The sequence below is a fragment of the Phalacrocorax aristotelis genome, chromosome 3 (genome assembly GCF_949628215.1).
Source record: "Phalacrocorax aristotelis chromosome 3, bGulAri2.1, whole genome shotgun sequence".
Classification (NCBI taxonomy): Eukaryota; Metazoa; Chordata; class Aves; order Suliformes; family Phalacrocoracidae; genus Phalacrocorax; species Phalacrocorax aristotelis.
Window position 1 is genome coordinate 26,147,686 of NC_134278.1, and position 25,614 is coordinate 26,173,299.

At 39.0% G+C, this 25,614-nt stretch overlaps 2 protein-coding genes across 9 annotated transcripts in view; one reads left to right on the plus strand and one right to left on the minus strand.

The window, feature by feature from the left end:
* MCPH1 (microcephalin 1) overlaps nucleotides 1–25,614 on the plus strand; it is a 146,579-nt gene that overhangs the window by 39,895 nt on the left and 81,070 nt on the right. For all 5 annotated transcript variants that reach the window (XM_075086940.1, XM_075086939.1, XM_075086938.1 and 2 more), the window contains 2 exons: nucleotides 835–997; nucleotides 14,315–14,392. In XM_075086940.1, coding sequence (XP_074943041.1) covers nucleotides 835–997; nucleotides 14,315–14,392 — 241 coding nt within the window. The remainder of the gene's footprint in view (nucleotides 1–834; nucleotides 998–14,314; nucleotides 14,393–25,614) is intronic.
* The window catches only part of ANGPT2 (angiopoietin 2), a 48,197-nt gene continuing 40,063 nt past the window's right edge, over nucleotides 17,481–25,614 (minus strand). For all 4 annotated transcript variants that reach the window (XM_075086947.1, XM_075086945.1, XM_075086943.1 and 1 more), the window contains 4 exons: nucleotides 24,921–25,022; nucleotides 24,251–24,417; nucleotides 20,208–20,338; nucleotides 17,481–18,774 (listed from right to left, as the gene is read on the minus strand). In XM_075086947.1, the coding sequence (XP_074943048.1) occupies nucleotides 18,614–18,774; nucleotides 20,208–20,338; nucleotides 24,251–24,417; nucleotides 24,921–25,022 (561 nt within the window). In that variant the 3' untranslated portion in view covers nucleotides 17,481–18,613. The remainder of the gene's footprint in view (nucleotides 18,775–20,207; nucleotides 20,339–24,250; nucleotides 24,418–24,920; nucleotides 25,023–25,614) is intronic.

Sequence of the window (25,614 nt, forward strand, 5' to 3'; positions counted from 1 at the left end):
ATTTGTAATAATGATTTATAATAATAATTAAGAACAGTAAATTGTTCTCATGAAACAGCTTTTCTCTAATGATACCAAGATGTCACTGTTTTCATGATTATATATTTGTGTGCCTCAGTGTAGCTATGTAGAGAAGTCAAAGTAGAATTCCAGCTATAGGTGCCCATTCTGGATTTTGTGTTTAATTATAATTGTATTTAAGGATAAGTGAATTTTTAAATGAAACCATTGGTTCGGATGTATAGGTAGCAAGCCAGAACTTTAAGACTTCTCTCTAAATTTAGACACAGCATTTTATTCAGATGCTGAAACTCTGGTGCTTCTAATGAAAACCTCATAAGATTGCTGTGTCTAAATGTTTGCATTTCCTGGTAATACTTTTTTGAGTAAGTTTTAGTCAACATGAGTAACATGAGTACGTGTTTTTAATGTATAAACCATTAGCGTAAAAATTTAGTTTACTTGTACTGCTTACTACAAAAGCAAACAAGAATTAGGCTCTGTTGTACTAGGCTTTGTACACAAACAAAATGTTAGATAATTCCTGACTCAAAAGCTTCTATTTAAACAGACAAGATAGATATGGGGGACAAAGGAGCTTTGATGTGCAAGTAGATATGATTGTGTGGTGAGAGAAAAGGGTCTGTTTGGACTCTGTGGGAGGGCTGATGAATTTAGAGCTAGCAAATGGGTAAAGGCTCAGTGAGAGAGGATAAGAAATAATTAGGAAAGAAATGAGGACAGTTTGAGTTAATTTTTGTTGTGTGTATATGCTTTTATAATTCTGCATATCTGTCAACATTTTATGGGTTTTTTTCCTTTTCTTCTTTTCAGGGAACAAAATACAGTAATTCAGGTGGTGAATAAACTTGGAGACTTTTTATTCTCAGATGATGTAGGTGAAACAACAAGTCATGTAGTTGCAGGGAGTCCTCGTCGTACCTTGAATGTTTTGCTGGGAATTGCTCGTGGCTGTTGGATTGTTTCTTATGAATGGGTAAGAAATACTTTTAAATTTTGTTACAGAATATATTAAACTTATTTTGTGTAGCTGAATATAACAATGTTTGTGTCCATGCTGTGTACAGTTGTGCGATGTTCAGATATTCAGGCTTACCTAGAGTTAGCTCAATTAGAGGAAATTGAAGCTCTGTTACCATGACTTAGTCTTTCAGTACTTCATCTAACTAAAGTATTCCTATGTTCTATCTCAATATGTATTTTAGAAATGCCTGAAGTATTATCTCATGGATGAGAAACTTATGTCACATGAATTATCACTGGACAGATTAAAGCCTAAACAAACCATTTCTGCTCAACATTAGCAAAGTCACATTATTCAGATTAAATTTTTCTGAAATATGTATTGTGTTCAGCAATGGTAAAAATAAAGGGGAATTGTTAGATATTTTGCTGCATAGTGGGAAAACTGTAAAATAGAAAAAAAAATTAAGGAAAGCTATTTGTAGATGAGTAGTTTGGAGACTTTGTAATTTACAGAAATGGTTCCCAGACATCCAGATCAAATAATCACTGTATATACTCAAAATTTATTGTTGACTACCACATAAAGTTACCAGACTGTTACTGTAAAGACAAGATAATAATGAACTGCTGTACTGGATCCAGCTGGAATGGAGTTAATTTTCTTCATCATAGGCTGTATGGTCCTTTGTTTTAGACTGGTGACCAAAACGGTGGTGATAACTCAGCAGTGTTTTAGCTATTGTTCAACAGTGCTCACACAGCGTCAAGGTGTTCTCTGTTTTTTGGTCAGTGACCTCCAGCAAGTAGGCTGGGGTTGCACAAGAAGATGGGAGGGGACTTAGCTGGGACAGCTGACCCCAAGGTATCAAAGAGATTTTCCATATCGTATGACATCATGATCAGTTATAAAACTGGGAGGGAATTTTCCAAAGCAGCCATTGCTTGGAGACTGGCCGGGTATCAATCTGTGGGTGGGAATGATTACTTTTACATCATTTGGAGGTGTTTTAACTTTTTTTCCTTTCACTTACTACTGTCTTTATCTTAACCCACAAAGTGGGTTTTTTCCTCACTTTCATCCTTCCAGTTCTCTTCCCCATCCTGCCAGGGTGGGGAGTGAGTAGTGACCAGGTGAGAAGCTTACCTGTCAGCCCAGGGTTAAGCCACCACAATTGTTCACCATGATAATAGTGATTAACCACTTAATTTGACGTTGCAGGTGAGAGTTTTTCAGCTTTCCTTATGTTTCTAGAGCTATAAAACATATCTGTTGGAAATAGCTCTTCATATTATATAGAAAAGGGTTGTAGAATAACTTTAAATTTCTTGGTTTCCTTTTCCTTACAAATACTTTAAAATTTAATTGTTGGGCTGGAAACAAAATAAACTCCTGTTGCCTTTTTTTTTTTCAAGATGTCTGGCACTTACCAGTGTGAAGCTTGTTCTACATGATAAACATGTAGTCATCTGAAGAAGCTGTTATGTTATACTTTGGAGTTTTCAGAAGTTCTTGGTGATTAATTTTCCTTGGAATAAAGGGGTTTGCATCTTTGGTCACCTTAATGATCCAGTAATGTGCCTTTGTAGCAAAAAAGACAATAGCATCCTTGGCTGCATTAAAAGGAACATATTTGGGTATGGGTTTGGACAAGACAATCTCGATGGCTCCATTCCAGCCCCAACTGTTATAGGATTCTATGCACCTATGAATGAAATACATTGAAATATCTGTCCCACATGTAGCTTTGTATGGAGTTTTACGCCAGTAACAATATATTTTCTATAAGTTACTTTCTCATAACAGGGTAGTCAAATATGGAAGCTGTAGATTTCCTTGATAAAAGCTTCAAATAACTACTGAGATAGCTAAAGCTGTACATAACTACTAAAAAATCCAGTAAAATAGTTTTCTATCTTTCTAATACTGTAAATAAGGCAGTATTTGGATAATCAGTATTCTGGCAATGCTCTACTGGAATTTCATTTCCCATCTTATGCAGTGCACTTCTATGAACAATCCATGGTGAAAACATCAACACGTGCTCTTCATAGACCAATATTGACTAGAGGCAGTGCCAGTTTTTCTCCTGCTGTCTTACAGTCTACCTTTTAGACTCATCACAGGATCATCTATATCCCTCATATAATACCAATAACTTAAATTGAATTGTTCTAAGCATTAGTTTGTTCCTGTAAGTATTATTGGATCAAATGCTGGAACTGTCTTCACTCATTTTATTGAACTGCTATTTAGAAAAAGTTCTGAAGTCACTAGGAGAGCCACATGAGAAGGAACTAGAGAAAAACTTCAGAATTCAGTTCTCCAAATCACGGGTTTGTTCAATCATATAGTATGTGCTTATCTGTGAATATTACTAATTTTGTTTTTCTTAGAACTGTGCTTAAATCTTTCACTGAGGCTGGGTACAACTTTGTCCATAAATTTCTAATCCCTCAAGTAATTAAGTAATCTATTTCACTGAAAGAAAATATTGCTTTAAACTTTTTAAAAAAATATTTCTTAACCTGGTTAAATCTGTGCATCTTATCACGTAAGAACATGATTTTCTAATTCTTTAATTGTGTCACTGGCATAATTTTGCCATCTTTTTACCCAAATTCATTAACTGAATACTTCAACTAGAGAAGAGAAAGCTGAAGCCTTACTTAACCATCCTGAGGAATTCTGGAGAGAATTAATGAGGAGAATTTCATTTACGCAAAATAATCTTTTCCTTTTATTAATGCTACAATACTGGATCCTTTAAAAGCCTTTCTATACTCTAGCCAGTCCTACTATAAGTGCTTTCATTGGTAAAATACTTCAGATTGGATAATTAAAATAGTCAGTCAGTCTGGAGAAAATTCAGAGTACCTTTTAAACAAGGTATTAATTTTGAGCAGTGATGATTCTCTTCTGGAAGTTGTTTCTCAACATTTTAAGAAGCTGAAATGTTATTTACATCTGCCTTTTGACTTGTAACATGGAGAGATAATTTAGGCTGCCATATTTTTTTCTTCTTCTGAGAAAAAATTAAAATGTTCTTTTTAAAGATGAATGTTGGACAAATATCAAATTTACTATTAGACATTTAATCTTCATAGCATTCTGTTTACATATTTCAAGATGAGTCATTCAATTACAAATACCATATGATCTTTCAGTGAGCTAGATGGATAGGTAAGAGGTCTTAAATAATGACAAGTCAAACAGTGGGTTTTCAGACCCCTGAGAACTGGATGTTTGAAAGAAATTTACCTATATAGTGTGAATAAACATGGATGTTATGCATATGCAAATGAAAACTTTGCACCAAGGCAGGACACTTGTTGGAGCTCCATGCCATACAGGTTGCCTGCTACTGAATTAGTAAAAGAGTCCATACATGAGGACAGAGTAATAGAAGATTGATCAACTTGATCCTAGTCCAAAGCCAAAGGAGAACGTTCTTTAAGGTTGTAGGAGGTCCACAGAAAAACTATGCTCTTCCCACTCTCCTCTTCCCTCCCTATATCTTCCTCTCTTGGGTCTTCCATGACCAGGAAGACTTCATTCTACTAGAATCTGATACATTCTTAATATCTCAATGTTATCAGCTGTATTTCCCTAGCTTCTGATATTCCTATATCCAGCATTCATTCTTGATCCATACTGTACTGCTTTATCATTATATTTTAAGCTAAATGATAGAATGGTTTGGGTTGGAAGAAGATCATCTAGTCCAACCCCCCTGCTGTGGGCAGGGACACCTCCAGCCCTCTGATCATCTTTGTGCTCCTCCTCTGGACCTGCTCCAACAGCTACATGTCCTTCTCCTGTTGAGGCCCCAGAGCTGAACATGGTACTCCAGGTGGGGTCTCAAAAGAGCAATGTTCAGGGGGAGAATCACTTCCCTGGACCTGCTGGCTACGCATCTTTTGATGCAGCACAGGGTACGGTTGGCTTTCTGGGCTGTGAGCGCATGTTTCTGGGTCATGTTGAACTTCTCATCAACCAAGACCCCCAAGTCCTTTTCCTCAGGGCTGCTTTCAATCCCTTCTACACCCAGCCTGTACTTGTGCTTGGGATTGCCCCAACCCAGATGCAGAACTTGGCACTTGGCCTTGCTGAACCTCATACAATTGACCTCGGCCCATCTCTCCAGCCTGTCCATATGCCTCTGCAAAGCCTTCCTACGCTCAAGCAGATCAATGCTCCCGTCTAGCTTGGCATCATCTGCAAACTTATGGAGGGTGCACTCGATCCCCTCATCCAGATCATTGATAAAAATCACAGAATTGTAGGGGTTGGAAGGGACCTCTGGAGATCATCTCGTCCAACCTCCCTGCTTGAGCAGGGACACCCAGAGCAGGGGACACAGAAACGCATCCAGGTGGGTTTTGACTGTCTCCAGGCAAGGAGAATCCACAACCTCCCTGGGCAGCCTGTTCCACTGCTCTGTCACCCTCACAGTAAACAGGTTTTTTCTCATGTTTCGCTGGAACTTCCTGTGTTCCAGTTTGTGCCCATTGCCCGTTGTCCTGACACTGGGCACCACTGAAAAGGGTCCGGTCCCATCATCCTGACACCCTCCCTTTAGATATTTATAGGTATTGATGAAATCCCCCCTCAGTCTTCTCCAGGCTAAACAAACCCAAGCCTCTCAGCCTTTCCTAATTAAGGGAGGCACTGCAGTGCCCTGATGATCTTGATAGCTCTGTGCTGGACTTGCTCAAGCAGTTCCGCGTCCTTCTTAAACCGGGGGGCCCAAAACTGGACGCACTACTCCAAATGTGGTCTCAGTAGGGCAGAGTAGAGGGGGAGGATAACGTCCCTCAACCTGCTGGCCACACTCCTTTTTATGCACCCCAGGATACCATTGGCCTTCTTGGCCACAAGGGCACATGGCTGCCTCATGATCACCTTGCTGTCCACCAGCACTCCCAGGTCCTTCTCAACAGAGCCGCTTTCCAGTAGTTCAGCCCCCAGCCTGTACCAGTGCATGGGGTTGTTTCTCCCCAGGTGCAGGACCTTGCACTTGTTCTTGTTGAATTTCATCAGGTTCCCCTCGGCCCAGCTCTCCAGCCTGTCCAGGTCTCGTTAGATGGCAGCACAGCCTTCTGGTGTATCAGCCACTCCTCCCAGCTTGGTATCATCAGCAAACTTACTGAGGTTACACTCTACCCCATCATCCAGGTCATTGATGAATAAGCTGAACAGGACTGGACCCAGAACAGACCCCTGGGGAGCACTACTAGTGACAGGCCTCCATCCAGACTCTGCTCTATTGATCACAACCCTCTGAGATCTGTTGTTGAGCCAGTTCTCTATCCACCTCACTGTCCACTCATCCAACCCACACTTCCTTAGCTTGCCTGTGAGGAGGCTATGGGAGACAGTGTCAAAAGCCTTGCTGAAGTCAAGATAGACAACATCCACTGCTCTCCCTTCGTCGACCCAGCCAGTCACGCCATCATAGAAGGCTATCAAGTTGGTCAAGCATGATATTCCCTTGGTGAATCAACTTTGACTGTTTCTGATAACCTTCTTGTCCTCAACATGCCTGGAGATGACCTCCAGGATGAACTGCTCCATCACCTTTCCAGGAATGGAGGTGAGGCTGACTGGCTTCTAGTTCCCCAGGTCCTCCTTTTTGCCCTTTTGGAAGATTGGAGTGACATTTGCTTTCCTCCAGCCCTCGGGCACCTCTCCTGTCCTCCATGACCTTTCAAAGATGATGAAGAGTGGCTCATCAAGAACATCCACCAGCTCCCTCAGCGCTCATGGGTGAATCCCATCAGGGCCCATGGATTTGTGAGGATCCAGTTTGCATAGGTGATCTCTGACCCAATCCTTCTCAAGCGGTGGTAGGTCTTCCTTTCTCCAGATTTGTCCTCTCTTCTCTGGAGGCTGGGATGCCTGAGGGCCAGCCTTAGCAGTAAAGACCAAGGCAAAGAAGGCACTCAGTAACTCCGCCTTCTCTGTGTCTTGTGCCACCAGGGCCCCTTCCTTGTTCAGCAGTGGGCCCACTGTATCCCCAGTCTTCCTTTTACTGGAGATGTATTTAAAGAAGCCCTTCTTGTTATCTTTGACATCCCTCAACAGGTTCTGTTCCAGGTGGGCCTTGGCCTTCCTCATTGCATCTCTGCATACACTGACAACATTCCTATATTCCTCCCAAGTGGCCAGTCCCTTTTTCCACATACTGTGAACCTCCCTCTTCCATTTGAGTTTCTCTAGAAGCTCTTTGCTCATCCATGTGGGTCTCCTGGCTCCTCTGCCTGACTTCTTCCTCCTGGGGATGCACCGATCTTGAGCTTGGAGGAGGTGGTCCTTGAATACTGTCCAGCTCTCTTGGACCCCCCTGCCTTCCAGAGCCCTATCCCATGGGATTCCTCCAAAGCAGGTCTTTGAAGAGGCCAAAGATGGCTCTCTTGAAGTCTAAGCTTGTAATTGGACTCGTTGCCCTGCTTCTACCTCGCAGTATCCTACACTTGACCATCTCATGGTCGCTGCAGCCAAGGCTACCCCCAACTCTGACATCCTCAACCAGCCCTTCCTTGTTTGTTTAGGTAAGGTTGAGCAGCACATCTTGCCTCGTTGGCTTCTCTACCACCTGCATCAAAATATTGTCCCTGATGCTCTGCAGGAACCTTCTGGATTGTGCATGGCTTGCTGTGTTGCTTTTCCAGCAAATATGTGGGTGGTTGAAGTCCCCCATGAGGACCAGGGCTTGCGATTGTGAGGCTACTTCCAGCTGTCTGTAGAAGGTTTTATCAACTTCCTCTTCTTGATCAGGTGGCCTGTAGCAAACGCCCATAACTGTGTCACCCATATTTGGCTGTCCCTTAATGTTTACCCACAAGGTCTCAACTTGTTCTCCTTCCATTCCAAGGCAAAGCTCAATACATTCCAGTTGCTCCCTCACATAAAGAGCAACTCCCCCACCTCGCCTTGCTGGTCTGTCTTTCCTGAAAAGCCTGTAGCCATCCATGACCACATTCCAGTCATGTGAGCCATCCCACCATGTCTCTGTGACTGCAATGAGATCATGGCCCTGTGACCGTACACAGACCTCTAGTTCCTCCTGTTTATTCCCCATGCTGTGTGCATTCGTGTACAGGCATTTCAGAAAGGTGCTTGAGCACACAGATTTCCCCGGGGGGGTGTACGAGGACCTACAGCTATGAAACCCTTGAGGTGGTTGGTCTCCTGGTTGCATTCGCATGAGGCCACCATGGCACCTTTATCACTGCTCAGGTTGTCCTGTCTTATTCCCCCATTTTGTGTGATGGCATTAGCATTGCCAGTTTGTCCCCCTCCCCCAGGTTCCTCAGTTTAAAATATTAAAGAAGACTGAGCCCTGGGGAACACCGCTCATGACTGGCCGCAAACTCGATTTAGCTCCATTCACCACAACTGTCTCGGATCGGCCATCCAGTCAGTTTTTTACCCAGTGAACAGCACACCTGCCAGCTTCTCTAGGAGGATGCTGTGGGAGACAGTGTCAAAGTCTTTCCTAAAGTCCAGGCAGACAACATCCACTGCCTTTCCCTCATCCATTAGGCAGGTCACATGGTTAGGTAGATCAGGAAGAACCTACCTTTCATGAATCCATGCTGGCTGGGCCTGATCCCCTGGTTGTCCTGCACGTGCCTGGTGAGCTCACTCAAGATGAACTGCTCCGTAATCATCCCCTTTACCAAGGTCAGGCTGACTGTCCTGTAGTTCCCCAGATCATCCTTCTGGCCTTTCTTGTAGATGGGCGTCACATCAGCAAGCCTCCAGTCATCTGGGACCTTCCCTGTTAACCAGTACTGTTGGTAAATGATGAAGAATGGCTTGGCAAGCTCCTCTGCCAGCTCCCTCAGTACTCTTGGGTGGATCCCACCCGGCCCCATAGACTTGTGAGTGTCCAGGTGGAGCAGCAGGTCGTAAACTGCTCCCTCCTGGATTATGGGGTTTTATTTTTCTCCCTGTCCCTGTCTTCCAGCTTAGGGGGCTGAATACACCTGGGATAACTGGTCTGACTGTTAAAGTCTGATGCAAAGGAGGCGTTTAATACCTCAGCCTTCTCCTCATCCATTGTGGAGATGTTCCACTTCACATCTAGTAGAGGATGGAGATTCTCCTTGGCTCTCTTTTTGTTGTTAATGTGTTTGTAAAAACATTTTTGTTATGTCTTACAGCAGTGGCCAGATTGAGTTCTAGCTGGACTTTTGCCTTTCTAATTTTCTCTGCAAGACCTAACAAGATCTCTGTACTCTTCTAGAGTTGCCTGCCCCTTCTTCCAAAAGTGCTCAACTCTTTTTTTTAGCCCGAGTCCCCGCAAAAGCTCGCTGTTCAGCCAGACCGGTCGTCTTCCCTGCCAGTTTGTCTTGTGGCACGTGGGGACAGCCTGCTCCTGTGCCTTTAAGACTTCCTTCTTGAAGAAAGCCCAGCCTTCCTGGACTCCTTTGCTTTTCAGGACTGCCTCCCAAGGGACTGTCCCAGCCAGTGCCTGAACAGGCCATAGTCTGCCCTCCTGAAGTCCATGGCAGCAGTTTTGCTGACCCCCCTCCTCACTTCGCCAAGAATCGAGAACTCTATCATATCATGGTTGCTAAGCCCAAGACGACCTCCAATCACCACATCTCCCACCAGTCCTTCTCTGTTCGTGAACAGGTCAAGCGAGGCACCTCCCCTGGGAGGCTCACTTACCACCCGTGTGAGGAAGTTATCTTCCACACACTCCAGGAACCTCCTAGATTGTTTCCTCTCTGCTGTGTTGTATTTCCAGCAGATATCTGGTAAGTTGAAGTCCCCCATGAGAAAAAGGGAAACCGATTGTGAGATTTCTGCCAGCTGCTTGTAGAATGCTTCATGTACCTCTTCATCCTACTTGGGTGGTCTATAACAGACCCCCAGCAGGATATCTGCCTTTTTGGCCTTCCCCCTCATCCTTACCCATAAGCACTTGACCTTATTGTCACAATCGCTCTATACAATCAAAACACTATCATAAAGGGCCTCTCCTTCATTGCCTATCGCTTCTGAAGAGCTTACAGCCATCCATTGCAGCACTCCAGTTGTAAGAGTCATCCCTCCATGTCTCTGTGATGGCAACTAAGTCACAGCTATCCTGCTGCACAGTGGTTTCCAGCTCCCCTTGTTGGTTGCCCATGCTGCATGCATTGATATAGATACACTTGAGCTGGGCTGTCAATTTCACCCCCATCCTCAGCATGCCATCTATGTGCTCCTCTCTCGTGAGCCTGGCTATATCCCTTTCCCCCTTCAAACTTAAAGACCTCTTGATGAGTCCCACCAACTGATGAGCAAGAATCCCTTTCCCGCTTTGAGATAGGTGAACCCCAGCTGCTGCCAGCAGGCCCGGTGCTGTGTAAAACTCCCCATGATCAAAAAAACAACTTCATGAGGTTCACATGGGCCCACCTCTCAAGCTTGTCAAGGTCTTCCTGGATGGCATCACTTCTCTCCAGCATGTCCACCACACCACACAGTTGGTGTCATCAGCAAACTTGCTGAGGGTGCTCTCAACCTCACTGTCCATGTCACTGACAAAGATGTTAAACAGCGCTGGTCCCAATACCGACCCCTGAGGAACGCCACTTGTCACTGGTCTCCACTTGACATCGAGCCATTGACCGCAACTCTTTGAGAGCGACCATCCAGCCAATTCCTTATCCACCGAGTGGTCCATCCGTCAAATCCATGTCTTTCCAATTCAGAGACAAGGATGTTGTGCAGGATAGTGTCAAATGCTTTGTACAAGTCCACTTACAAATCTTCTACAACTGCACATTTGAAAAATTCTAGATAGCTCTTCCTTCTCAATATAAACATTTCTATGTTCTGAAGTATTTCAGCTTTTCTTAGACCTTTTACACATTCTAAGGAACTGTTGAATATGGAGATGTTACTGACTTAGCAAGAAAAAGTAGTTTACTCAAGAATAATATTGCAAATCGTAACTTGTTTTTGTCCTACATGAATTTGACGCATTTTTTTAGTGTTGCTCTGAAAATATACTGGTTGAAAATTTGTCTCTGCCGGTCAGAGGCAAACTTGCAGTGACTTAGAATGGAGAGCTCTTGCCTTTGTGTTCATGGAAACTAAATGTTTTAGTGAGTGGTGACCTAATTATTTACTGCAGGACCTGTTCATGAACTCTGTATCTAATTTTCCTTTTATCTAGGAAAGTAGATATGATGCCTTTGTACTTAATTCCAGAATCATGATAGACAAGCATTAATCCGTCTTTTGTTGAGATAAACAAAACTAATTTCTAAACAAAATTCTGTAAATACTGCAAGGATTGACATAGGTTGTTACTGTAAAATTGGCCTGGAAAATGAAATGGGATTACTTAATCATAACGAATCTTTTGGGTTTATGTTTTAATCCATTTGGGTTGTTTGCAAGTTATTCTTGGTACAAACATCACTTTGGTACGATCAGGATGTGATGTACGCATTATACAGCATGGTACATCTGTTCCTGCTCAAGATTATTTACAAAGAAATTTTTTTCATGCAGCACATCTTTAAGAATTGTAATGGAAGTTACAATTTTCATGGTTCAGTTAAATTTGATTTATACTGTCATTAAAAGAGAAATGGCTTGGATTAACAAGTTTCTTTTATTTGCAATAAATATATACAGCTGTAAGTATAAAGCCAACACATTTCAATACTCTAATTGTAAATTGTAAAAAGTAATGATGAAATATATGCAGGTACCACCTTAAAATTTATCACTTAAAATCCTAAGTTACAGTCTTAACTGTATGTTTTTAAGAAGTTCCTATAATTTTCTTGGCTAAACACAGCAATGCATTATTACATTTTGAATATTTCTTTAAAGGTCATTGGTTTATTCATGTGCTTAACTCGTATTTTAGGTTTTGTATGATATTTCGTATGACTATAGAAATTATTTTCTCTTTTTGTACAGATGTTGCATTTTCAAATATTTGGTTATGTGTTTTCTAAAAGTAAGCATAATATTCTTTGGATTGTTGTAATAACATTCAACAATAAGTTTGAAGTTGTGCAGCTTTTCATTATCAACAAAAAATCACTGTTCATTTCCAATAGCCTGCAAAATTGGACCCCTCCCCTCACAAGTAAAACACCACTTGCCACAACACACAAAGCACCAGCTTTTGTAGCAGTTCATATATGAGGTTGCTGGTTCCTCTGAAAGTCATCAGACATAGCCACTTTGGACTAAAGATTACTGAACTTGTTTTTGGTAATAAAATTAGTTTTTAAATTCGTTTGCAGTTTACCTCTTGTAGCAGCAGACTTGGGGCAAGAGAGCCCTTTACAGAAAGCTATTCTCCTACGCACAATTAGGCCATTTCATAAGATACATATTGCTAGTTTATAATCAGTCTGTTCAGCTTAGAATCTTGTTTAGTTAGTGAGCTGTAACGTTGTAAAGGATAACTTTATCATGCTTGATAAATAATAATATGCCAGTTTTTTTCTAAGGGGAGCACCTCATAGCACTGCTTCCCAAATTTTACAAGGTAAAGTTTTATAATTTAAATTAAAACTAATAATACATGAATTTTCATGGCATCTTCCAAAAGAATAAAAAAACCCAGAATATTTCAGTTGTGAATCCAGCCTGAGAATAATTTCATGCACTGATGAAATTCAGCTTGTTCTAAGGTGAATAATGATAACAGTTTAATGGTGCATGGCTGTGCTAATGGTAAGGAACAGACATCATCTATTTGAAATGGCTAGAGAACTATTTAGGGAAATTGCGACTGCCAGAGGTAGAACTATCCTAAACATGGGGATTTACTTTCTAATAAATTCCATATATCCCATTTTGGGGGTATATGTACACTTATAGTTCGCTTAATGTTACCTGTTGCTGTAGGGGCAGCAGGCTGTTGGGGGGTTGCTGTGGCGTTTAAGGTTGCATGTATGAATCATGCTGTCTCTCGCTAGTGGGCAACAATGTGGTTTTTTGACTCTTATTTAAGGTGTGCCAAATGCCAGCTACAGGAAGGATTTTGCAAAGCTCAAATACCTGTAGAAAGGGAAAGTTGTTGAACTGTGTGACAGTGGACAAACTTGGCAAAGAACTTTTACCTATATAAGAAGGTTTATAGCTCAGCTCACAGTGGTAAAGCCAATGAGGAAAATGAAATGCTCTTCCATCAAAGAGTGCTTCAGAGTTTAGACTATCCAGAAATTAGTAGGAAAATACCCTTTATACAACTCAAAGGCAGAGCCGTGATAGGAACTTCAGTCTTTTTCCATTTTCCCATAAAGACTTTTACCACTTGAAGGATAGTCTCTGAATGCTGTTTGTGAGGCTTTTAATATTATAGTCTACCAGCTGCAACTTATAATGATAAATCATAGTGAAAAATGGTTTAGGAAATCAACCAAGGGAAAAATGCTGGATGGAGTAGTTTTCGGAAAGTTTAGGAAAAAAAAATTGTATTTGAGAAACTGAAAATATAACTCTCTCAAGTAGTTTTTCACCTGTTACCCATGCTGTGATGGCCTTGATGGGAACAAAGTCTGAAAGTAGTCCCAAGTGTTAGGATTGCTAGTCTCCAAGGATCATATTGATCCAGCATTTCAGAGCTCAGTTCAACACAAATGATCATGTATTTTCCAGACAGTCAGTACTTTGTGCTGTTAGCAACCTTTCGTTATGCTCTAGAATGTGATGTTGACAGAGTACTGAAGAGAATGGAATTGAGCTTTTCTCCTTTGCAGGCTCATTTCTATAAGTAATGTGGATTATATACAAGAGTTGCATAATCCCAGTTGGTAGTAGGGGTTGATACTTGTCCAGAACTGTTTAACATCTTCATTTGTAATCTGGATGATGGGGAAGAGTGCACTGTCAGCAAGTTTGCAGATGTTACAAAACTGTGAGGAGTGTTTAATACACTAGATGGGTGTTCCCTCTGAGAAGGACCTTGACAGGCTGGAGAAATGGGCCAACCGGAAGCTCATGAAGGTCAATGATTAACTGAACCAAGAGAACAGAACTGTTACAGCATGACTTCCCTTTTTGAATATTTAATTTTATGTATCATGATGCAAAAAGTTGACTTTTCTAATATCTTCACAAGGTTTGAAAATTTAACGTAGCTATGCATAGAAATATGACTTTGGTATTTTAATGGTTTTAGTTGTAAAAGTTGTGTCTTTCTGATTGCTTGATTTTTTCAGAGAATCATTTGGTTTGGGTAAATGAAATATCAAATCAGCTATTGCAACTGCACTGTTACTTCTAATAACACATTCAAAGAGTTTGCTACTTTAGAAATTATAAGAGTTCTACTTAACATTTAATTTATTTTAGGTTCTGAGGTCTTTGGAATTGGGCCATTGGGTCTCAGAGGAACCATATGAGCTTTCATCCAGCTTCCCTGCAGCTCCTGTAAGTTTAACTGCCTTTTAAGCTTGTGAACTTTCTTTTGTTTATCTAGAAAATGATTGGCCCTCTAAACAGTTTTTGTGAACAAGAAGACCTACTAGAAAAAAATATTTTTTTAAAGCAAATACTGTAAGGAGTTATTTTCTCCTTCGTCCCCTACTTTTTGAAGTGTGTGCAAAAAATTCGGTATGCATGGAAAATGCAAAAAAATGTATTCACCAATTAACGTCTGGATAAAATAGCTGCTTCTTGAAGTAAAAATGTACTTTATTTGTGGCATATTTTATTTCTGTCTGTGCTTGTATATAAACCGGAGAGGTGTGTTATCGCCTAACAGAAAGATTATTCAGGTCATGAACTCAATATTTTCAGTCGAGAAATTACTTTGGCAATGGAAAATTACTGTGGTCTTCTAAAACTACTAAATAGATGAAATCAAGCATTTTTTCCTGCCTTTAGTGATCATTCTCAAGTACTGAATTGTGAATTAGTGCAAAAGTGTGTATGCAGGAGCACAGTGTATCTGCACTCCATGTGTTGTAATTGATTAAATGGTAATTTTATTCTGGTTTTAAAACAAGTAGAATTCTAGCAGGTCACTAATCAATCACTCCAGTAGTTTTGCCAAAAAAGGTTTCACAATTTCTCTTACATTGTAGCAGCTAGTTAAATATATTTTCATCTGCTACTTGTTTCTCAAAGTTTCATAGGGGCTTTGAAGAAACAGCATTTAATTGAGTTTCAACTTTATTTTTACTATAATTTTATTAACTATTAAGGACTTATTTTTAACATTCTAAATCTGTAATTTATGTAAATTTGCATTTTTGAGATGAAGGCTTAATTTCATAAGTTGTGTGTTCTCAAAGTGTAGGGAAACTCTAACAGTTAAATACTCCCAAAGAAATTAATAAACCATTATAATGTAGTATTTTTTCTAAAAGGAAAAAGTAGATATTTTTTATATAGCAAACACATGAAGAATGGTAAAAGTGTGAAAAAAAAATAAGCAGCATGTTTTTTCCCCCTTTTCTGTATTTGTATGAAAAAAACCCCACAGGACTTCAGATGAAGCTGTTTTGAGTTTTCTGGTTCCTCTCAGGCTACCATGTTTAATAACCAAGTATGCTATCAGTAACAAGTCACATAGCATTCCTTGGAGGTGGTTCCTGCTGGGGTTGCTTTTTAGATTGTGTTTACAGTTTTTATTCCTAAAGCAGAAGTAAGAACAGCTTGAGAGATGGTGAGGAGATAAGAGGGAGGTTATGGTTGTGCTGAGAACCTGAATCACTTCTGTTTGCAGTGTGCTCCTCTTGCAGAGGAACAAAGTCAGTCTCCAAGGTGATATTTCCCTCACCTTTCCAGTCATTCACTTCTTGAGTCTTTCTGGTTTCTTACTGTAACAGATATCTTATTTTTAAAGACACTGTTATTTGAGCATGAATGGTGTTTATATTGCCTTTCTTTTCTTGTAATTTCTTTTCGGTTTCCTAAGGAGTACTTAGAGAAAATGGAAGTGCATTTTAGGTTTATATACCATCTATTTGATTACAGAAGGGAATTAAAATATGGGGTTATCTTGCTGTTATGTTTTAATTGTTTGTACTGAGTCTAAAGCATTTTCGCCCAAAAATGAAAGTCTTATTAAACAATTGATCCGTTCAATGTCTACATCAATATCTTTGATCACCTTTCCAGAATAGGTATCAAAAAGCGTTATCAAAAAGCCTTAAGCTTTATAAAGACTTTTTTTCCAGCAAATTGAAACTAGCCATGCAATTTTTTTTTTTCTTGTCATATAGTGTTTTCTTACTAAAATAATGAAGGTTAATGTCAACCAGAAGTTAGCATTATTTACCTTTGCCAGGTTGAGCATTCATACTGTGCTGGATTCCATCATGGTTTTTGAGAAGTTTGGGGTTTTTGGGGTTTTTTTAGATTATTAAGCTGGATATGCTTACTATTTCAGATATGGGGAGTATTTTCTTTAGTTGTCTGATTAAATGCAGTGAAGCAGGAAATACAGTAATCTAAACTCAGCATTTCTATTAAATTTCATAGAATCATAAAATATTATAGATTAGAAGGGACCTCTGAAGGTTATCTAGTTCAATGCTCTGCTTCAAGGGACTTGTCCAGTCCACCCTCATAGTAATAAATGAAGAAATTAAAAAGAAAATCCAATTTCCAAAATTCCAGCTTGTGTTTACTGCCTCTTGTCCCATTGCAGTGCACCTCCAAGAAGGGTCTCCTCTGTGTCGTCAATCCAGCAGTTGTAGACAGCAGTAAGGTCTATCCCTCCCCTTCTCTCTCCAGTCTGAAAAAGGCCAGCTCGCTTGGCCTCTCTTGGTTGTCGGCTTCTTGGTATGTCTAGCTCCTTTAGTGGCTTGGGGGCCCCCTGCTAGACTTGCTCTTGAAGACATTTCTCAGAAATTCATGAAAGCAATTTAGTGAAGTATTTTTTTGGTTTGGGATATGTTTATCCTTACAAGTTTGCTAGGAGAAACAATAAAATACTTAAACAGGAATCTTAAATACATTCAGATTATTTTATGCAACTCTTCAGATGATGACTGTTAATTTACATTCATTCGGTTTATTTAAAATCAGATCATGAAGTAATGTAAGTATTTTTTGTATCTGCTACTCTTTAGTAACGCTGACGCATTTTCAGTGAAGAATGGTGGTAGTGTGAGTGGTGGGGTACTCTGACAGCAGCTTTAATGACTGCAGTGTGTTTTCTTCCATCTTCTTCAAAATCATTTAATGTTTTTAAGATACAATACCTTTTGTTAAGTAAGTCTCCAGAAATGTTGTGTCTGGCATTTTTGTTTTGTTCCGGTATGAGATATGTTGTTGTCTTGTAACTAATTCAGTCATCTGCTGAAATTAAAAATTTATGAAATTATCACTTTAAGGCAAAGACTAAGCATAAGAATTAAAACCTAAAGTTAATTTGGGGAAAAATCTGCACAAAATTATTTTTTGTCATTTATGAAGAAATATATTCTCAATATGAACTGCAGTCCACTGTAGTACACAATTTTAAAGCATACAGTAATAATAAAAAAAAAAATGTAAAAAGCAAAAATCACCCAGTAGAGTAATTTATTCACATTGTATCATACATTGAGGGCCTACCTACAGAGAATTTCTAACCTTACTTAAAACACCCAACAGTATGACCTTAGATAGCTTCCTTTTTTTTTTCATGTTTTTAAAATGTAGTAATTTGTATCTTAACTCATGAGCATAAATTTAATTGTATCAAATAACATGCATATGTTTTTCAGTTAGGTTATTTTTACAAAACGTATAGATGTACTACAGCACCAGGTGATAACTGATTGTCATAGACAATCGGACATTTGGTGTTAATGCCGTTGTCTCGGTTTATAAAATACTGATAATTTATTTTACAGGTAAATGACAAGGAAAGGAAAAAAGTGCAATCTTCACAGAAATATAAAGAAACACATACTATTTTGTAATTTGCAGGGGTTTTTGTAACTTAAAGATAGTGACTGTAATAAGTACAAACTGAAAGAAATGGTGATTTTTGTACACGGTTTCCCAAGAATAAATGCCAAGTACTTAAATGCTGCTTTTCCTCTGTTAAATAAAGTAATACAGGCTATTGGAAAAAAAACCCTGAATATGTGTAAGCAGTTGTTTAGGAGACTATGAGGGGAAAGAATGTATTCTCTAGCTACAGTATTGAGCTAATTACAGGACAAGATTTTTTTATGTACATAAAAGGCAAACATGACACAGAGAGATAAATAGTTCTAGATCGAGTTAAGTGTTTTATATTAGAGTAAAGTTTAAAGTTCAGTGATGAGGCAAAATGCATATTTCTAAAACTATTTTAGGTATTTTTCACAGTTCCAGTTATTTACTAACACATACATAACATAAAAGATCAGTAAAACAGAGTCCTTAAGTTGTCTGACAGTTTCTTGGATGTTCTTTTTATTCAGTCGTTTGGCCAAATCACTGTTATACCAGGTTGATGCTTTAGACTTTGTGTCTGGTTGAATAATATGAGCTTTAGCTGATCAATGCTATTGCAGTTCAGGAATTGTATTGAACTGATCCCTTCAGAACGCTAGCGCATATTTTCTGGGCTTGAAAATGAGACAAGTTGCAGATGTGTGTTTATATGCTCAGCAAATGAAGTCTTTGAAGACTATACAATACATAATTCACATAATGCAAAAGCATTTAGAAATCTGCTGGTCGAATCATCATAGTCGTGGCTTTGAGAGAGTATCCCGAGCCTTTCCAGTAGTACCACTTGATACCATTGAACTTGTTGTTGTTCTGTCGTAATGGATAATACATTCCATTGAGGTTAGAAGGACCACATGCATCAAACCACCATCCTGCAAGACAGAAAAAAAAAGAAAAACGTCAGCAAGTGAAAATGTCAGCACAAGTAATTTTCATAATAGCATATAAGGACACTTTGTTGTCCTGAAGTGAAAAAGGAATCTAAAATCAGGTTTCATTCTTATATTTGGAAGTGTTGGTATAAAATACATCCCTCAAACTCAGCAAGGAAATGCATTTATGCATTCACTACATATTCTTGAAGCTTATGTAATACATAGTAGTTGCAAATTGAGAAGGGGTCTTCAATCAAACTTAATTTATTATTGATATCAAACATTATTGTTGACAGTCTCAGGGTAGAACTTGACTTGAACTATAATGATACTGAGTCTTCTTTGGTTTTTTTATCTTCTCTTTGGTAAATTCCTTTTTTTCCCATATTTAAACTCCATTCTTAATTGTTTTTAGAGGATTAATTCAGTTAACTGATTCAGTTCTCTGTGCAGATTAGTTCAAAACCTCTGTGCTGAAACTTGGTAAGAAGGAAAAGGAGAGAAATGCAGCCCAAACTTATCTGTATCCTTGTGGTCCTGACCTGTTAGTGGGTCATAAGGAAAATTTATTTTTGTTAATAAGATAATATTTTTATACTTCTGTTACAATGGCGATAATGTGTGTGTTCTGTTTTGCAGGGCAGTAATCCAATTATCCTTTTGGATAAACTGAAGCTGTCTTTTGTCTTGCAACTTATGCTATAGGGAAACAAACCATTCCTTAAGAGATAACTGGAAGAGAAGACAAATTTACAAAGCAGTTGTTTACATTTCAGAATGTGGAATTCTAGACTGACAAATTATAGAATGGCTTGTGTGGTTCAAGACAAAAAAATCACCTAAAACTCCAGTAACTAGTGAACAATCATTAGAAAAATGTAGATATCTCATATATGTGGTGTATCTTAAATTTATGTATTGCCATTTCATAATTATATTGAAATATGAGATTAAATATTTGTAGCCCTCTGTGGCATGTACAGTATACAGCAGCCTTTGGGGTTTTCTTCTCTGGATAGTTAGGGAACAGGTTTGTGCCTAAAGAATCAGGAAACATTTCACTGACCAACTGAATCTCTAAAACAAGTTTTTTGTCGGGGGTTAAGTGTTTTGATCTCTGGGACTATGTTATCTCATTCCTTGGAAGAATCTGCTGTTGCTCTGGTTAGTTCCACAATTACAGAATTTCTTGTACCCCAACTTTACAGACTGTTTTCTTCTCCAGTTTTAACTTCCCTTGTTCTACTTTAACTAACTTTTGTCCAATCACAAAATACTTCATTTGGAGTCACCATACTACTGTTTCTATCTGTGAGTTTTGGACTTCTTCAATAGTCAAAATTTACTGTCAAAATTATCACTATGTATCTCACAGACAATTTCAGTGCCAATAAAAATAGGAAGACCGAGAAACAAAAAAACATTCCTACCTCCTGTTAGCATTTGTGAACATTTGCAAATACATTTGTCATTGTCTGCATCCTTTGTGCTAAAATCATTTCCTGGTTGGCTTATACTACTTATTTTGCCCGCTGTCCCGGTAAGTCCTTTAAGGTAGATCCTGTAGAAGTGAGGAATGGAAAAACAATTATTACATGGAAGTTAATGGTAGCTGATCTGCAAAATAATGACGGAATAGTTTGCAATAAATATCCTGTTCAAATAATTCAGTTCTCTTCTGACCAATGTACTGTTGTAAGCTGTTTTGCAGCATGTTTTCGTATAAGAGGCGACGGTCAGCACGGTATTCTAAGGAACAGCCTCCACATTTGTAGAGGTGACTGTTTTGTTTATGTCATATTAGAAGAAAATGAGACCAGGTAGATAATAACTCCTGTGATTTTTCATACATATAATGCATTTCTTAATACTCTAAGTACATTGTGTGCAATTATTTTTTTAATAGAATTCAAAAGTTTAAATCAAAACTTAATTTTTATTCCTTATTTTGCTGTTAGCACAACATAGCAATGTAGCATTATAGCTTGGCACCTAGAAGAGATAATAGCAATACCTGGACTACTAATTACCAATTTGTAACTGATATTACACAAGTTTCCAAATATTTCCCTTTCCACTTTCCTAACTCCTCTTCCTTTTCACATCCTTCATAGATTTATTAGAGTTAAACCATAGAATCATTTCAGTTGGAAAAGACCCTTAAGAGCATCAAGTCCAACTGTAAACCTAACACTGCCAGATCACCACTAAATCATGTCCCTAAGCACCACATCCAAACATCTTTTAAAAACCTCCCAGGATGGTGACTCAACCACCTCCCTGGGCAGCCTCTTCCAATGCCTGACCACTCTTTCAGTGAAGAAATTTTTCCTAATATCCAATCTAAACCTCCCCTGATGCAGCTTGAGGCCATTTCCTCTCATTCTATCACTAGTGACCTGGGAGAAGAGACCTCAGTTCAGGGAGTTGTAGAGAGTGATAAGGTCTCCCCTCAGCCTTCTCTTCTCCAGGCTAAACACACCCAGCTCCCTCAGCCACTCATCATTTGACCTGCTCTCCAGACTCTCACCAGTGCCGAGTACAGGGGCACGATCACCTCCCTGCTCCTGCTGGCCACACTATTCCTGATACAAGCCAGGATGCTGTTGGCCTTCTTGGCCACCTGGGCACACTGCTGCCTCATGTTCAGCCGGCTGCCAGCCAACACCCCCAGGCCCTTTTCCACTGGGCAGCTCTCCAGCCACCCTTCCCCAAGCCTGTAGCGTTGCATGGGGTTGTTGTGACCCAAGTGCAGGACCCGGCACTTGGCCTTGTTCAACCCCATACAATTGGCCTCGGCCCATTGATCCAGCCTGTCCAGGTCCCTCTGCAGAGCCTTCCTACCCTCTAGCAGATCGACATTCCTGCCCAACGTGGTGTCACCTGCAAACTTACGGAGGATGCACTCGATCCCCTCATCCAGATCATTGATAAAGACATTAAGCAAAACAGAGGTATTTGTTTGCTTCAATTCCCTGGCAAAGTAAGCTTTCGGTAAGGCTGCTACTGTTTAGATCTGCTTACACAGGTGCAGATACAGTCTCAGTGGGGAGAGACACATGGCACCGAACTGGGGAGATGATTACACAGCTAATACTGTGTTATGCTGAATTGGAAGGCCTTGAACCCTCTGCTCTTTGTATAGAGCAAAGAGATACCACAGTATCTCTTTGTTGACTGTATTTCTTTGTCAAATAGCTCATCCTTCTCTTAGGTTTTCTGTTTTTTTAAGGATGAGGTCTGACTCTGAGGAAAACTAACTTGTCCCTGGATCAGTCTTCATCTTGCATGTAATTCTCTGCTTATGACAGAAGTTGTCTTTGGTAGTTTAACAGATTATTTTAACCCATTTTATATTAATTATTTGAAAATATTAAGAATGAATGAATTTTTGTTCCTTTAGGTTTCAAAAGATCAGATCATTGCAGATTTTCTCAAAAACCTTTTTCAAAAAGTTAAATATTCTGGTTTTTTCTTAAGGTGGGTTGAAAATTCTGTAAGCGACTTTCTAACATAAATGGTATTAAAGGTTCCAAGTATAATGTATGAGCCTAGGCTTGATTTTCAAATATCATTTGAAGTGTCATGTAAGCAGAGTATTATTCATTTATTATTATTATTCAATTTTTAAAAGTAAGGCTTAGTATAACAGAAGAGAGGCAGTGGATGTAAATTGAAATGAGAGGTTCTGGCTGGATATCAGGAAAACCTTTTTCACCATGAGGACAGACAAGCAATTGAACAGGTTGTGCAGTTTCCACCTTTGGAGGTTATCAAGACCCAACTGGATAAAGCCCTGAGCAACCTGGCCCAACCTTATAGCTTTAGATCGGGATGGTTGACTCAAAAGAAGTAAATTCTGATCTCAGTTCTTCTGTGAATCTATGAAATTTCTGTTTTATAACCCAACTCATAATCTTTCCATCATTCAGAATGTATTGTTGTTCATGGAATAAAAGTTGCTCTTAGTCAAATACTTTCTTAGGGTTTTTTTTCTTTATCATAATGTTAAATATGGCCTTTATTTAGCTGCATTCTATGATGCGTTCCATGCTTGGTTGCATTTTAAAATCAAGTATTTATTTACAGACAATCATTTTAGTTTTCAGTAATTATTTTTTAATATTGTAAGTGGACAAGGGTAATGACCCATTTTGCAAAGGTTGCCTTTATAAGTATTTTAAAGCATTACTTCAAAAAAATCTCTGCTGTAGGTTCTGACTATTTCCAGATGAAAAAATATTTGCTTTGGAGTTGAGACAACTGTATACTACTAAGGCATTAAGATCTAACATTTTGGGGAAGGGAGACGCTGATAGTCTTGGATTGCTTTGCATATAAGACTTGAGTTGAAGTAACAGCATCAGTTCTCTTGAGTATCAGTTCTCTTGAGTGTCAGACTGCCTTTGTTTACAACAAATAGTTGCTAGAAATCTTGGAGAAATTAATCTAAATTTAGGCAATTTTTCTGTCCACTCACCTAAAGCTCCATGAATCTGTAAGGTTCTTAGAAAGAAACATTTCCTGGACCATGTAGTAGGAAAGAATCTGTTACACTGTAGAGTCTCTAATTTCTTCTATAACCAAACAATATCTACTGCATTTACAGAGAGCCTGGAGAATGAAGTGTGAACTGCCCATATATTTCAGCTGTGGCTGACACTGTTTCAAAATGTATTACACAGTGATACTACTTAAAATGCATGATACTATGATGCTTATTTATATGTGAAGCATTGATTTAAAATGTATGTTATTTCCTGTTTTAACCAAATATGTAAGAAGAAATTGTGAAGCTTTACATTTTACAGAATGATGGGAGCATAAGTAATAGTCCATTAAAATCTGGTGTTTAAATTAACAAGTTTGTAGGGGGTGAAACTGGACATTTGCTATTAGCTTCATTTTTCAGTAGGAGTGTCATTCTTTGAGAATCCAAGCCAGTGGGTGATGGAAGGAGAAGGTAGCATTACCTCAGTGTGCTCTTCATGATGAGAGAACAGCCCCTACTAGCCACTTAGCTAAGTGGAAAAATATCCTTGTGATAGTGTTCATCTTAGTCATCTACCTTACAGAAATGTGTTTGTTGCCTGGATCAGGATTTGATAGCAACTGCAGAGAGGTTGCTATTGCCCTGACTATTGCGCACTGCCATCTGCTGTGCTGGTGAGTGTATACCGTACCGTACCGTACCACACTGTACCATACCACATCATACCACACGATACCATTTTGTCATCATTGTGCATTTTGTGTTACACTCACGCAGTGTCCACTAGTAAAATATACATTGTGTCCATTGGGAAAAAAAATTAAGACTGTTTTAAGCAATAGGTGAAAAATGGAGGAAACATTACTTTCTGAGTGAATTGAAAAAACGTCATAATTTGCATGAAATAAGGTCATGCATCTACACAGTCTAGAATGATTATTATCAGATCTTTTTTAATTCAGATTTGATTTTTCTGCTCACCTGTATTTTAGTTCTTCACTTGCTAGAGAGAAGTGGTCATACAATGAATATGCCTCATTTCCTTCCCAGTCTTTCAGGTGTATTTTAAGAACATAACGCTTCTGATTAGTCAGTTGAGAAACAAACTCATTTCCCAGCCAGTACTCCCCAGCAGGATCACCAAATCCCTGTAATTCAAGTTGTATATTTAAATAGCTTTGTTTGAGTTTGAAATGATCACTTTATGAGTTTTTAAGTTTAATAATTTTCAGTCTGTCAACTAAGAATTTCACTGTGTCTGTAAAGGTTACAGATCTGTAATATTTCAAAAAGTTAATTTCAGCAAAGACAAACTCAGGAATCTGAAATAGTGAATCAATATTACTTAGTAGATTTGGAGCAGTTTCTACTGTTGCCATTGGAAACACAAATACAAATAACTCCAAAAATATGGACATATCATGGAACACTTGATTAAAGGGAAAGTGAGGTTTCTCTTTGAAAACAAACATCACACTTGCAAGTCTGCTTAGGCAAACTTATACTACTCTGACATTTCCTAAATGAGCATCTAAGGACAAAGACAACTTCTAAAACCTGCTTACAGTCTCGGGATGCTGTCAATATAACTTTATGGTATAGCTTTCAGATAATAATAACTAATATTAAGGCTTCAGAAAACATTGTTTACCATCTTGTACTCTTTCCATGTCCGGTGAAAGTCCACGCTGCCATCTTCACGTCTCTGAATAACGGTCCAACCTCCTCCACCAGTTTCCATGTCACAGTAAGCCTGCAACAGTAAGATTGTCACAGCATAAGTGCATGCAGTCATGGGAAAACAAAAATACAAAGCATGTACTTTGCATAATTCCATACAGTGGCATGTTTTAAAGTGTGCAAGTGCAAAATGTGTATTAACCTAAAAATGCTGGTTTTCATAGCTTTCATACAAATTAGTTGTGGTTGTCCACAAATAACTGTGATTCCTCAGTATGTATCGAGCTTAAGAGAATACAAATGACACCTGAAAAATAGCTGATAGCTGGCGTTAAAGGAAGAAATTAATGAATGTAGCTTCTGATTCTATACTTCCTTCTTGCGCTGATATTTTTGTGAGTTTCCTGATGAAATATTTCTCCTGAAAGATGTTTTCACTTCTCCAGCTTTTTTGTGAGAGATCCATACATATTTCCCATGGTTTGTCAGAGTTAAATTCAGGCAGTGAGCAATCTAAAATATGTTTTTATTTCCACCGTCATTGTCCAATACCTTTGCAGATGGTCTGACCCCAAAATTAACTCTAGGCGTAGAACTATTATTATCTGAAAATTAAATCTTGAAGCCATGTTGTTATATATACAGACTGCAATGAATACCTTGTA